Source organism: Phyllobates terribilis, unplaced genomic scaffold (assembly GCF_046119375.1).
Source record: "Phyllobates terribilis strain yellow unplaced genomic scaffold, ASM4611937v1 Scaffold_11__3_contigs__length_659146591, whole genome shotgun sequence".
Classification (NCBI taxonomy): Eukaryota; Metazoa; Chordata; class Amphibia; order Anura; family Dendrobatidae; genus Phyllobates; species Phyllobates terribilis.
In genome coordinates, this window is record NW_027362771.1 from 121,455,292 (window position 1) to 121,471,527 (window position 16,236).

The 16,236-nt window shown below is 34.1% G+C and overlaps 1 protein-coding gene across 1 annotated transcript in view; it reads left to right on the forward strand.

The window, feature by feature from the left end:
* LOC141165727 (dynein axonemal heavy chain 3-like) overlaps positions 1 to 16,236 on the forward strand; it is a 2,796,342-nt gene that overhangs the window by 590,489 nt on the left and 2,189,617 nt on the right. The window contains exons 11-13 of the mRNA XM_073651577.1: positions 1,196 to 1,399; positions 6,983 to 7,117; positions 11,894 to 12,012. Coding sequence (XP_073507678.1) covers positions 1,196 to 1,399; positions 6,983 to 7,117; positions 11,894 to 12,012 — 458 coding nt within the window. The remainder of the gene's footprint in view (positions 1 to 1,195; positions 1,400 to 6,982; positions 7,118 to 11,893; positions 12,013 to 16,236) is intronic.

A 16,236-nucleotide genomic window follows, 5' to 3' on the forward strand; every position in this document is an offset into this window, starting at 1 on the left:
CAAAAAACTGAGCTAAAGGAGATAGAATTTAATATTGAAAAGTACAACAGCTCTGTTTGCACGTTGTTAGCTGATGTACACAGAGGCTAACATGGAGGCGTTAATGGATAACTCTTCTTTACATGGTCGAAGGAACATGATAATCTTATACATGCATGCAGGTATACAAAAATATAAGTCTTGTGTTACATAAATATCAACTATTGTCAACTGTATGATAATATTGACTGATAGAAGAACAAACAATTCAAGTCGGACTTGTCACTCGAAGCAAGGATCACCAAGCTATGACTTTCCTACTTTGGACACATCATATGAAGAGAACAATCACTGGAGAAGAACGTCATAGAAAAATAGAAGGAACAAGATAAAGAGGAAGACCAGCAATCTGTTGGCTTGATAGAATCAAAACAATGGCAGAGAAAACCATGGTGGACCTATCTAAGCTTGTACAAGAGCGATCTTCCTACAGATCATTCATCCATCAAGTGATCAAGGCTCAAGATCGAGCTTAAGGCCGTTAAAAAAATAATAGACTTATATCTATTAGTAGACCTCTAGATTTGCAGTTGTTCCTCCATTATTCACTTTTGGAGAAGATCTATCACCTGCCAAATAATAAATTAGGATACCAATAAAAAGCTCCAGTTGTGCATTACTCACTAATCACCTTTCTACCTCAAGACGATTTTAGAGCAAAAGGCTCCCTATGACACATGCAAGCGATGCCATGTGAGTGCTCTCCATACTTTCTTGCGGTGGACGGGGCCCACCTAAGTGTCCTTTATAAGCTACTCAGAATCTTTACAAACCTCTATTCTAGGCTCTTCAAAGTAGCCACCTTTTGCTTTGATGACTGCTTTGCACAGTCAATGTACAATTATCATAGTCATGAAAATACAGAAAAATCTTTAAATGAGAAGGTGTGTCCAAACTTTTGGTCTGTACTGTAAATATATATAGGTATATATATACCTCTATATATAGAGATATATATAATCATATCTATATATAGAGATATATTTATCTCTCTCTCTCTCTTTCTCTCTCTCTCTCTCTTCTCTCTCTCTCTCTCTCTCTCTCTCTCTCTATATATATATATATATATATATATATATATATATACTTTTCTTGGACTTTGAGGTAGAATAATGGCAAAGTAGAAATTTTCATCTATGTGTTGCTTTTCTACCAGGGTTTGCGGGGAAAGAAAATGGATCATTTATTTTGTAGCTTGGCAACTCTAATGTCCAATCTTCAAAGACGTATAGTGGAGACCTCTCTGACTGACCTGGTGGAAATGATTGAAAACTACTCTGAAGGGAATAAGTATGAAGGGAATTATCCATCTGACAGTCTTTGGTACCCAGTGAAACCTCATCTTACTTTTTTATTTATGGTATGTCTAATCTACATTTAACTTTTGTATCAACCTTAGTGAAGAAGCTGAAATATTTAAACTGTGTGATTTTTAAGGTGACTCCATTACCAGGAATCTTTCACCCCTTCTTTCTTTCTCCTTTTCTTTCTCTCTTATTCTCTCTTATTCCCATCTTTTCTATCTCTTTCAAACTAGTTGTCTTTAACCTGTCCTGTAACCTTTTTCTCTGCCTCAAAAACCAAGTAGGACTATGTGTTACTTTTTGTTTGCTCAGTCTATCAGTAGCTGAAAGCGCTCTTATCAGAATGGCTTACGTTGACAGTTTAATGATAATCTTCATTTATTTCTTCTTGTAAGTGTTGTATTCGAGGTATATGGCTGACATGATAGATGTGACAGCGCTCTTTGTTTTCTTCTAATGGCACTTAGTCTGCAAGACTGATAAAAAATCCCTTTGATGGTTTGAATTACAAATCATTATTTCCACACAAAGCATAAATATGTATGTTGACAGTGTCATGCAACACTAACTTCTGTCATTCTTAGCAAAATCCTGGCACTAAATCTGTGCTGGAAATCAAGCCCATTTGCAGAGCCGTAAATACAGATGGCAATGAAGCATCCTTGTGTAAGTTGAATAGGAAAAAGACACCATAACACATGCAAATATTTGACAAACACATTTGTTTGTTTATTATATATGGCATAATTTTCTTCATGAAAAAAACCCTTTACTTTCAAGCCTTCCCTACAAGGCGATCAATAACGTCATGTATCTGTGTGACACTAAAAATACACGTCATTAACAATGGAAGACATGGATATTTTATATTTTGTATCCCAACATATTTGTCAAAATTTGATTACTTTCTATTTTTCATACACATATGTTTGCTCAAATCCACCACGATTATCAGAGGTATGGAAGGTCAAATGGCACTGTACTTTGACTTTTGCTGCCTATATGTTGGAAGGGGAAGTATTTGAGGGGCTACATAACATATAAAACATTTGTCCACCAATAGAAAAAAGGTTTTTCTTTTTTCCAGAAACATTTTCATGCTTACACTTAGCTATGTGCACACAATCAGGAGCTTATGCGTGCTTATGCAGCGTCAAACCCACAGCGACCAGATGTTGCAGCACAGTGGATGGGATTTCTAGAAATCCCATGTCCACTATGCATCTGCAGCACACCAGCGGAAACTGACATGCGGCGCGTCTTTCAGACCCGCAGCATATCAATTTCTTATGAGGGTCTGCATGTGGACTTTCCCCATAGATTAACACATCAATGAGGAAAGTCCGCATGTGAAAAAAAAAAATCATATGGCTGTTCTGTAGCATCAGAGCCGCCGCGGCTCTGGATCGTGGGCACATACCCTTACAAAACCAGATACCGTCCATTGACACTAGTGATTCTGTTTCTGCAATAAATATGGCCCCTTTTTGCCTTTAAGGTATACTGTCTATTGCTCGATCTCATCAGACAATCTTTATGTCATATTTTATAACAGCTTCACAGAATAAGTAAAGGGAGTCTGTAAGAAGTTGAATGCTGCTCAAACCATGGCCAACATGCTATTTAAGGGAAAGCATAGCTTGTAAAATGAGCCAGACAAAGGGAGAAGAGTTTGACCATGGCAAGAACAGACCACTAAATGACGCTCTCTGGCACACCCTCTCTGGTTCACTTAGCTGATTTCTTTCTATACATAAATGGGAAAAGACATGTCAGTCACGCTCAGCAAGGTATGGTTCAGTCAGAGGGATTGCCCAGCAGACTCTTCTTTCTGTGTTACCATTCTTCTCCCTGTGCTTGACTTTTATCAAATTATAGTCCACATTTATTAATTGGTACATGGCAGGTATGAGTGTAAATTGGTTCCCAACTTCTTGGAAATTGTGGAAAAAGTTGCAAAAAGTCACACAGTCACACAAGCCTCGCTGCCGTAAAGTTGAAATTTTTTTAAAGAGCATTATTAAGCCTAAAAATAGAAAATGGCAGCATGAATATCAAGAAAGGTTCTCTTTAATAAAAATTTACTGGCAATTCTTGATTTTTAACGTTAATCAGCTTCATGTAAATCATCTTTTTATACTCCTGCTAATATTTTTATTTACCATTTTTACTTCTTCTTTAAGAATTTTAGATATTTGTGAAAATATAAAGAGTGGAGTTGGTGCACATTGATTCGAAGGACCTGGTCCATCGGCCACATCAGTAATCTATGGTCGCTGATCGGGAGCCTAAGAACCTGATACTACTTTCCAGTATCTACAGTTCTACTTTTGATTAGCCAGACTGGCAATTATGACATCATACCAGGTCAGCTAATTAAAAAAAAAAGCTGCAAATGTCGGGTGGTAACAAGAGGTTCTCAGGGCTTCCATCTAGAATACTGATGTGTCCACTGGGAATCGATTCGCACCAACTCTAATTAAGAGCTATAAACACACTAATATGGTTACCTTAAGTAATAAAACATTTTAGCATGTTTAAGCTACAATTTCAATGGTTTATTGACAGAAGAAAATCATGAGCCAGCTTAACGAGATTTGGTAAATGCTATCCATTTTATTGGCACTGTAATACACTGCAGTTTTTGCCTGGAAAATCCTCAGTATATCCTCGCTCTTTGAGCAAATCCCAATAGTTATCTTCATCTTCCATTTGCAAAAATGTATTTTTATTTGTGTCTTCCCTCCTGTGCTTTTCAGTCAATCCACAATGAGTTTTTTAGAAATGGGCAAAGCTATCTAGAAATCTTAGGAATTTACTGTATCAAAAACCTAAGTTAAGTTCTTATTATCATAATGTTTGTGCCCAAAGGTATATACAAAATTCTCTTTAGAGCTCATGCAGAGGACTGTATTATGGCTCCACTTTAGCTGTATACCTCCATGGAGATCCCCTTCTAATTTTATATGGAGCTTTCATTTGATGGACGTAATATGAATGAAAAAATGGGGCTTCCTTCTTTGGACAGTGCATTATTGAGGTTTTATTCCTCTAGCTATTACATGTAATATGAATATGGTAATGTGGCATCACAAAAAGGCAACATAAAGTGGCACATAGTGATCGATATTGTGTTCCTCTGTACGTGGTCATTGCACACATGCAGCTCAAATAAGTGTAAGGGCACATTCACACAACAGTATTTCTTGTCCATGTGAATAGACCTAGGAAAAAAGTTAATATTTCTATTAACACATAAACTTTTTAATGGATACTTGTGTCCACAGCTTTTAAATTATAGCATTCCCTATTCTGTTCTGTTTTTGTGCATCACTATCAACCATTTGAGTTGATAACAGATGGAACACAGAAGCCATCCATTTTTAATGCATTTGTTTTTGCGACTGGAAAACATGGAAACAGTCATCTGAATTCTTATGGTATTTTCCTATTTTCAAAAGTTATTTTGGTTTCTAATTATATTCCACAGACTTGAGTATTTCTATTTTTTTTGTCTATTTTTCTTTTATATGTACTGGTACGACAAGTTAAGATTTGTTTAATTAGTATTTCAGTGAGTGACTTAAAATTTTAAGATTTGTGAGTAAAATGCACATTTCACCTGTCAATTAGTGAGCTTTTTGTCTAGCTAAAGCCATAAAGATTATGTAAAGCCTCATTCTTTTGGATTGTCATTTTATGACAAGCACAAATTAAAGCAAAAAATGACTTTCCCAACGAAATGGACTTTTCTTTTTTGAATCTTAATGAGTGGATTACTTGAGTAGGTTTAAAGTCTTGTAGCCTTCATGGAAACACGTGCCAGTTTTTCAGCTGACATGTTAACGGCTTTTACAAATTATAAGAGGAACAATTTAAGTTTGTAAGACGAAAAAAGAACACTTGTTTTTTTGACTAGTTGTATCATTCATAAATTAAAGAGTTTACAAACTACATATATTTATAGGTGCAATTTACTACCATAATTATAAAAAAACAGTACAATAACTATAATAAAATATAATAGCATAGTTTCTCAGGTTGAAAAAAACACAATTTTCAGACTTTTACAGACTTATCCATTTAATCCAGAGAAAAGCAAAACAAATTCCCCCATGATAATAAATAATCAATAATCAAAAACTCCAAACTTTCTGCTGTTCAAGTTTAGAAAATATACCTTTAATAGTTGAATTATTGTTTTTCTATTACAAAGTTTCAAATCCTCTGATCGCTTTTAAACACCATATAGTAAAATTATACTATTCTGTCTGCCTGCAACATCCACAAAGGGGACCATACTGCATACACATATATACAGTTTTCATTGGACTCAAAGCCAGCAGTATAAATTAGTGGTGAGTAAGGTTATAAAGAAGTGTATCATCTAACGTTTTGAATGTGTGTCTGTTTCTAAGTGAGGAATTTTCTTCTTCATAATAAACCATCTTGGCCTCTAGAACCTTCAGCATCTTCTGTGACTGCATTCATACCCATGCCCTGAACATTGTACACTTATTGGAATTGTCCCTCAATCATAACTGATCACCTATCTACAGAATAGGTTATACCTTTTTGACCTTTGGGGGATTATCTAACGTTTTGGATGTGTGTTTGTTTCTCCTAAGTGAGGAATTTTCTTCCTCATAATGAACCATCTTGGCCTCTGGACCCTTCAGCATCTTCTGTGACTACAAGGTGATACATTTTGGCTCTTTGGGGGATTTCAACACTGGGACCACTGCTGATCATAATCTGTTTCACCGGGAGAACTATTCAACATCTATGGGACTAATGGAGATAGCCTATTGAGCTATCTTCTTCAGTCCTAAAGACTTTCCATAGAGTAACAGTATTCTGCGCTATTAAACAAGAGACTTTTTATCAAAATTCTCATGATCGATGGAGATTTCATTATGAACAACATCTTATCATTCATCCTGTGGAACGATAATACATTTTAATTGTGGAACAACTCCCTTAAGCATAAGGTGCATTTAACCCAACTGACCGCCAGTGTTAAATGACTACTAATCATTCAAATACAAGCCAATAATAGTCTGTAGACATTGTCCTTGACGGGATGATATTTTGCCAAGAACAATCATTTTGAAACAAGTTTAAAAATAATTTCATTCTATAAGGAAACATTTTGCTCATTCGTCATGTGACCGGCAGCCTTTTTATACTGGCTGATTATCAGGAAAGAAGTGTTCCTTTGAATCCTCCTTCCCAATTATTGGCCAATGAACATGCAGCCTAATTGTAATGTCATTAGTAAAGAGATAAATGTCTCTTTTTCCATTATTGGCTTCTTTAGGTATTAGACTCTAAAGTTTAACTACTCTCACTATAAAAATCCATTTTAAATGAAACTTTAGCACTAACTGATCATATAAGGCTGCAACATTTATTGTGGTATCAATATATGTTATATACTTTTTAACCAGTTAATGTTGAATTAATCAAACTTTTGCCTCCTTTATAACGTTACATTATGCTTTGCTTTACCTGTTTCATTTCTGCAAATGAAATGTCTTCCCTGAGCAAAACGAATAAATGTATAAACATGACTTATTTAAATAGCTATTGTTCCCTTGTAAAATAAAGACCAACAGTAGTGTGTTTTTCTCCTGCAGAAACCACTCTTAAAAGAATCGGATGTCAGCTTTAATCCATCTGTTCAAGAGATTGTCTGTGGCTTTGACAATGTAGTGGAAAGTTTAGTTATCAGTGTCCAGCAGATGCCAAGGATTGAGAAATTTCTTTTTCAGGTAATTTGTTACAAATCCATTGTATTCATCTTTCTTAATCAATTAGCCAAAATGAAAAGAGAAAGTAAGAGAGAGACATTGTCCTCTCAACCCTAGCAAAATCTCATTATTGTCTAGGTAGTATGTCTGCGCACAAAGATATTGGCAATTTTAAGGTAATAGTAGTAAAAGTAATAACTTTTATTCAAATTTTGCATTTGTATTTTACACCTTAGCAATAAAAGCATATAATACAAAGGAAATAAAAAGAAAATGCAACAGTTAAAATGGGTCAGAGAAACTGGATTTGTTTCCCAAAAAGACCAATTAAAGCTCAAATTAATTTTTAAATTGACTTTGAAAAAAAAAGCTGAATTTTGATAGGTAGTTGTGGACAACAAAGCCAGTTCTCTTGTGGACAGTTAAATAAGGCCCAATTTGTTGATTTTGTATAGTGGAAAAAAATTACACTCATATTTGTATTGACAAACTGTATAAATATAACACTTATAAAAATTTTAAGTATGAGTTAAATTGGTTATAAAAATCTCTCAGCTCCCCTGATTTCTGCCGCTTTTTCTGTTTTGCACTGCGTGGCTCCATTGCTTTGATATTCACATTTGCTGCTCTTGGAGTGCAATATTTGAAATCTCTTCTTCTAGTTCAACTGGGTGTTTCTTCCGAGTGTTCCATGAGGGCATGCACTTTCATCCCTCCATCCAGTAAGCTACCAATCACAGCTTGGCAGCTGATCCAGCGGTCATATGGCTGCACATGTGGCCAAGTTGTGACTGGCAGCTTCTGTGAGGGAGAGGTGAAAGTGCATGCCATCGGAGAATAGTATGCAATCACTGAAATTTCCAAAAAGTTGATAATGGTGAAGAAATTATTTTATTTGTGACAACACAAAGCAAGCAGAGAGCAATTTTGCCTAACAAAAAGTAGAAGCGACATATGATGTTTTAACCCTACTGAGTCTTTCACCTAGAGTCACTTAATGCAGTGAAAGCAAAGGAAGTTTCTTCCTGTATTTGCCTCCAACTACAACTTTTGGAGAGCGCAGTGATTGCATACTATTGGCTAATAGAGGATCAACACAGTAGAACCTCCGCGAGTGCATCCTGACAGTGAGCACTTCAATTCTCTTTATCGTCATCAGAGAAGACTCTGAACAAGCTTGCAATTGGTCTGAAAGCAGAGATTTCACATGTGGTACTCCAAAGGCAACATATGTGAATATCTCTGGAATGGAACGACACACCACAAAATGTAAAATAGAGTCAGAATCAGGAGAGCTCATGGTTTTTTACGATTTATTTTATTCCATTTTTTAACAAGTGTCAGGTCCTCTTTAAATTAAATACTGTACATCCATAATATTTTAACTTTTTAAATTAACAGTCTATATTAGCAGGCTTTTAAATAATAGATGAGAATTTTTAGTTTTATAAAGGTAATGAACAGTATTGAGTGATACTGACAGCGATCATAATTGATATTAATTAATGGTGCTTAAATAAAAGGCTGATAATAACTTTCTCAAGTCCCAAAACTAAGGGATTTATCTCACAATTTAGGATAGAGGGTGAAGTTCTATAAATCACATTATTCCTCCAATGTAGTAAACTGTACATTAGAAATCTTCATATATAACATAGATACAGACTAAAATAATTGATCCACATTTACTGCACTTGCATAATTGTTTGAGACTTGCTAGACCTAAGTACTATCAGTACAAGCTACTGTATAGAAATTTTAGCTTCTATAGATTAGCGCCTTGAAGATGAGAGGGAGAATAATCAATAAAGATTTAGCATGTTGCCATAAGAAAAACTTTCCACTGAAATTGTGGAACAACATTTTGAAACATCTGGTATAGTATTTACATGTCAACATGTTACCAATCACAAAAAGGGGCTTGTTCCACATATGCTTTTGTGGGCTCTTCCATTCATAAGATTTCAAATAAGGAGCCTTATTTATTTAAAATTGTAATATCTTTGCCTTAAATAAATAGTGAGCTAATATATTAATACTGGGCTGACATGCTGTTTAATTAGACAGTTTCAATATTGATTATCTTAGTGAAATATGTAGCTTATTATTTTTATGATTACTGTTATTTGGTTTAATCTACAGGAAGGCTAGATTACTCAGACCAGCTTGATTTCACAGCAGTGATGCTTAAATTAGGCTTGATTACAAAGGGTAGCATATAATCAAATATTGTAGTTATAAGGTAAGGCATACATAATAATAAACACTTATCTATGTTGTGTAATAAGTACTTTATTCTTGTTACACACTATGTGCTACTCGCAGAAACAATGGATTGATAATTGTATTGGCTAGTGAAAGCTGTAAAGAATTATATCTCTCAATAATATAAAAAAAAAACTTAGTCCGGTTTCATATTGGTCAATTTGCTTAAAAGAACAGTAATTGGAATGGAAAAAAGTAAAACATAATACAACATACAGACATTTTTCTAAATACAAGTTCCATTGTTTTTTACATTTTATATGATTTTAAAGTAGAGAAGCAAATAGAACATTATATGTAATGATATTACTGTAGTACCGTATTTCATGTATGTGCTTTTTTGCTTTTTTCTACGGTATGCCTATTAATATTAAAAAAATATGAGATTATAAAAGGTACCTCCAGCCAAACTTTTGGAGGGCAGTGGAGCATCCACCAAATAAGACTCATGTTCTTCACTTAAATTTCCTCACTTCATGGATCGCTTGTAAAATAATCATGAATTAATTTAAACTAAAAGTACAAAAATGTATTGATATGTTATAGTCGCTGTTCAATAGTGCTGATCATGAGACCCCACTAATTATGCAAACCAAGGGGCAGAAGCGATTAGCTAATACTTCAGAATGAGCAGAGATTTATTGGGATTTCAATACCAATCAACACTATTGAACAGGGGATGTTCAGTGGGAGAGGGGAGGGGAAGGTAGATTGGAGCTTGACAAGCTGAAAATATACCTCGTTGCAAACAAATGTAGCTGGTGGGTGCCATACCTGCTGGTGCTTTCAGCCAATATGAAGAAAACAAAAGGGTGTTTCCAGCACATCCATCCAGGTAGAGTAAAAATATCCTTAATTAGAACAGTTTAAAAATAGGGTTTAAAAAATGAGAGGGAAACCCTCAGCCTGACTCGTTTCCGGTGCACATAGGCACCCTTAGTCATAGGATGTTGTACAAAGCCAATAGATACGTATTTATATAGCTAGGAACCAATCACAAACGTAGCATGTAATCACATTAAAGAAATAACAGTTGAATGCATATGATGTAGACTGCTTACTTTAAAAATGCAGATAATACAACAATTCATATAAAAATATTTTGTGTGACTGGATTAATATATACCCTTCACAAAATCAGATTAAATTTAAAAGATGTAAAACAGATCATTTCTATAGTTCATGCCATGTGGATGTTTAGTGTCTAAGGTCAGTATCCAGAAGGGTTACTCGGTCACTAAGGGATATCTATTGGCTCTGTACAACATCCTATGACTACATGCGCCGTAAAACGCATCAGGATGAGGGTTTCCCTCTCATTTTTTAAACCATATTTTTAAACTGTTCTAATAAAGGATATTTTTACTCTATCTGGATGGATGTTCTGGAAACACTCTTTTGTCTTCTTCACTACTGAACAGGGTCTATAACATATTAAAAAAATATTTACACAATTAGAGGATCACTTAGGCTATGTACACACAGAGTTTTTTAAGTGGGGCTGCTCAAAAAATGCCTGAAAAATTGCTGAGAAAAGTCTTGAAAGACTCTTTCTATTCATTTCTGAATTAAAACAATTTTTCTGAGTGTATGTTTAATTTTTTGAGCGTTTTTCTTCCTGTTCAGGTTTTACAAAAATGCCTGGTTGGAGAAAAGAAAGTGCATGTCACTTTTTTAAAGCAGCTCGTTATAGAAGCCACTCCAAACTGGCCAATTTCTAATCAGAAGACTACAAAAATAACTCAAGAAACCAAACTCTTCCCTAACACTTGTAAAGTGATTCAGAAAACAAAAAATTCCTCCAAAACCTCCTCAAAAAAGGAGCGTTTCCTGAAGAAGTTTCCATTAGAAACCTCATAGTTTTTGACTGCTTCAAAAAACTCAGTGTGCACATAGCCTTAGGAGCATTATGTTTTGTATTTTACCAAGAGGGTACTGCTAATGGAGTATGAACTGGGGATTCTTCAAACCCACATACCCACATCTACTAATTTCATATTTTAACTAGAACTTTTTGGGAATAATTGTTTGCATATTTTTAGATTTAACCCAATAGAGAAAGAATGGAACTATCATATTATTGAATATATTAGACATCAACAGGTATATGATATGCATGACAAGATTAAAAACACATTTAACTATATTTGGCCACAATTTTTAATAATTTAAAGGACATATAAAGAATAAGTAATGCTAGATTTAAGAATTATCAGAATAGATACATTTTATCAACCAAAATCAATGCAAAATTGGTCTTAGCTTTGCGCCATGGTTAGGTTTGCATTTAATTTCCTTGAACCAAATCTTACATTGTTTTAATGACTACACATGCAAAAATAAAATCACTGAAATGCTACCAACATTTTGTATACTTATTCATTTGGAACATATGTTGTTAAACTGCTATCCGGAATATGCTAAAATTCATATAAACAGGTGAATAATTCTTAAATCTGTCTCTGGTGAGCAAGCTAATGCCTGCTCATTACTGCTTCCAAAAATAAACAATGGAGGTACTTGTATCTGCAGGCTGTAGATAATCTGAAAATCAAATATATCAGCTCAGTACAAATCCATGAAGAGATTGTCCTGTCAGCCAAGGCGAGAATAAAGGCAGTGATTGAAAACAACGTGCATGGTCCAAGCAGGTTAGTACCTTTTGTGAGCTTTCCCTTAATGTGAAGCAGAGGTTTCAAAATGAAATGTTCCTAAGCATCCTGTATTCAGGCTTGGGAGTTTATGAAATCCAAATCTACCTATGCTGTTTTCCAAATGCTGTTTTCATGTACAAAAAATGTATAATTTTTTTCCAATATTTTTTATTACAGCAAACATTTCAAATATTTATAAGTGATACATTTTGTTAAAATAAGTCGTATTGATACATACGTTAATTAAATAAAAATATTTAGGTTTTATTAACTAATAACACATTATTAATTAATAAAATGAAGATATGTATTATTATCATTGCTGATATCATTATTAATAATAATACTACTACTAATAATAATAATAATAATAATTCATTTTCCATTGCTGGATCTGGTTTGATGTACATCTGGTATGGTAAAATACATTTTTAGATCTATATAAACAGTAGACTTTTGGGATTCCCATTCTTAACCAAGCTATTTAGTCTATTAGAAGAATTTATTCTCCAGGCAAGTTTCCTGTAAAACTCACTATTGAGTAGCAGGTGTATGATTCCAAAGTGCCCTTACAAGTGGCTCAGCGGGGCCTCCCAGCCATGCATCCACGAGAGACAGCTCATCTGTTTAATCCTTATGTTTTAGTCAACCTTCCTTATTATGCAGACAGGGCTCCTGATGCTCAGCTGCATTTTGACTCTCAGAATGAATTGATGGGATGCTTTGATCTTGGCCGTGCATTGCATCTGTTTCATCTTTCATCTTAATGCATGATCTTGCCAACCCCAACTATTGCTCCTTTACAGCAAAATCTATCAATATTGCTTTGTTCTGCTGTTTGACAGTCAACGACTGGATAGTAAACCTATGCAGATAATAGAATGGAAATACAATATTAAACCCTGATGAAGATCGGAATGTGTGTTAAATGATATAAACCTATAACATACCTGTTTTCATAAATACTACTGACAGGAGAACAATTGCATTCTGTTCTCAAAGTCAAACACTGTGAATTATACCTAGGAGACTGAATTCTTGATCTAGGCCTCAAGTGCTTTTACTTTGACCAGCTTTACCTTTGTTCAAGATAAGATTGATTAATCAGATTGTTACAAAATTACGATTTAAGTTTTTTTATGCTCTCAGGCAACTGATAACTTAAAATTGTCAGTTTATCATGAAATCTCTATCTTATGTTGGTTTAATCCTGAAGTACAAGCTGCCATTTTATTTGTTGCAGCACAATATAAAAGCTTAATTTTAATGGAGGGAAGATAAAATCCGATAGAGTTGATAGCTTTTTGGCCATTGCAAAATATAAAGCATAATCTACGAAAATTAAGATCTTATTAAAAAAATGAAATAAATATTTCATTTTTAGACTTTGGTACAAAGATATTTTACTACTATTAGAAAGGCATGGTCCAATATAGCCCTTTGTTTTTTAATATTGTTTTGTTATTATTGCTGCTGATAATGATAATATAAATGAAAACACTTTCCATAAGACCAGTTCTTTAGGAAGACAACCCCCTTAAAAAAATCTGATTTTTTTTTATAGGTATCGTCTTCTTTTTTGAGATGACCACTCCTCTAGAAAGTCAATTTTCAATGCAGTTGAGTAGATTTATCTCACCAAATGTGTATCTGTGTCAACCTTTTATTTGCAAAATCTCATGTATGAGATTATCTGTTGTAAAAGAGAAAAAATAAAAAATAAAATAATAATAACAACAACATTATAATAATCCTAGAAGTGATTATTTACTAAAGAATATACATTTTCAACAGGACTAAATAAATTGCACTCTTTTATAAGTTCTTCTTTTGAAAAATAAAAAGTAACATAGTTGTCTATAAATGTTACTTCGAAATACACTTTTTAGAATGTTTCACGGTTTGCTCCCTTCCTGCTTTCTTCTGTGTTTTACATGCCTCATTAGCAGATTGGCCAATCACATTACAGTGTGAAAACCAGAATGACATCACGATCTGATGACATCATGTGTCATGCCAGCCCTATGTATTAAACATTATCAAAAAGCCTCATAAGCAGTGATATGAAGTGGGGCACAAACGTCAGCAGTAAATGACTAAGAAACATTTTAAAGATAAAAGTAGAAAATGTTATTTCCACATTCAATTTTTTTGCTTTTTTTATTCCTTTAAAAATCATAATCTAACTCACCCTAAACTATGTAAGAAATGTTTTTGGCCTACATTGGTAATTTGTAATATGTTTTTGTGACCAGTCTTGTCTTAGATGCGATTCTTTGCCAATAACTGCTTATGTGGCTGAAAACGTTATAGCTTTATGGCTCAAGGAGTATAGCAACTAGCATGTAGTTGGAGGTTAATTTTTTTCTTCTGCCTATAAATGCTGACCTTGCATCTTATGGGAGGAGGGACAATAAAACTGTCACAACATTAATTGTGTTGACCATTATTGTATTTATCTACAGTGGTCATGCCAAAGTCCTCTTTGACAATACCCATACATATAAGCTTACAATTTTTTTGTACTTTAATACTGATCCCCCAAATAAAACCAAATACTTCTAATAATGATTAGAATATTTTGCTCTCTTCTAGTAATACCGCTATATCACATATACCTGTCATCCGGTTAATGTCCAAATGTATTCACATATCAAAGCTCTATCTAGTAGAGAGACAGCCAGTGTAAATTGAAGAATACCTTCTACTCTTATGATAAAAGTATAGGATTTTCCACTAAAAAGTTTAATGATAGAATATTTGGGACACATCTAAGCAAAAAAAAAAGATAAAATTCTTTCCATGCAATGAATTTTAATAATACATTTAAATAAAATATTTGATGATTTTAATTTTTGGTTATTATCAGATTAGTTTAATTCAGAATAGAAACATTGCCTCCTTCTTGTGACTAGTCAAAACTAATGGCACTATGGTGTTGCATTTTTGGGGATTGAGAAAAATCCACAAGTAAAAACGCATGTAATCAAGATATGACTGAATCAGTAAAGTTTTGTAAAAGCAAAATACAAGAAAGTATAAAAAAGTAGTTTTATTTAGAACATAACATACCAAAAAGAGCCCAAAAACGCAAGATCAAAAACATGATAAAAACGAGTAAATATCGCAATCAAAAAAGCAATGAAAAAACGCAAGTAACCTAATTTACTTAATATAATAAAGTAAAAGAAAAGCTGGCACTCGATCCTTCTTGAGAAAACTTGGTGTTTAATGTAACTTCATTCTATAAAGGCTAGAACCATCGAACACAGGTAATCAAACACTGACGCGTTTCGCAAGTAAACTTCCTTATTCAAAGCTATGAATAAACAAAGAGTTTTCTCAAGGAGGACTGAATGCCGGCTTTTCTCTTACTTTATTATATTGACATATTCTGATCAAGTTGCCGAGCATCCTGGTGAAGCCATTACAGGTGTGGTGATCTGTTGGTTTTCTTATGTTGAATCCAATTTTCCTGATAGGTGCAGTAATGCTGCAGAAATTCTGCAACATCAAAAACTCATCAGATACTCATAAGGGGAATGTAGCCTAAGACATCTATAGGAAAATATGGAATGGGGTCCTGTACTATCAGGACACAAAAACCTTGTGATTTTTTTGCTCTTCACCCTTGTCTTTTTCCGTTTGAATCAGTGCCCAGTGGTCTACGTTTATTTTTTGCATCTACCATCATGCACAGTTATTACTAACTGCGCCAAACCTCTTGGTGAAATTGGGCCCCAGTATAATATTAATACATGTATTATGGCTTTTGTTTTAAACAAAAGCTATAATGGTGTTTCTGATCTGTCATATGACAATTTCGAGCTGAGCTCAATGGACCCTATTGGCATCTGTCAGGATTCATTAGTTTCACAGCAATGCATACTTGCGCTATTGCTATCCAGGTAGTAACACCAATGATTTGAATACTATATTCTTGTTTGAAAAGTGCCTTAAATAGAGTTCTCATTGCCTTTTGCATCAAACCGAGCATTTTTCAGCTCAGACCCTTTTGACATTACATGAACAACTGGGGTATTTCTCTAGGACAGTTTTGTTGGATGATGCCCAAAGTGGTTTGGGTAAACCAGTGATTTGTAATACCCACATATGTGTGACCATCTAAGCTGAAAGAAGCAGTAGAAGTGTGAGTAGAAAAAAAACAATAGGATCCATTATACAGTTGGCTGGGAGAACAGTATATATTATTTTAATAGC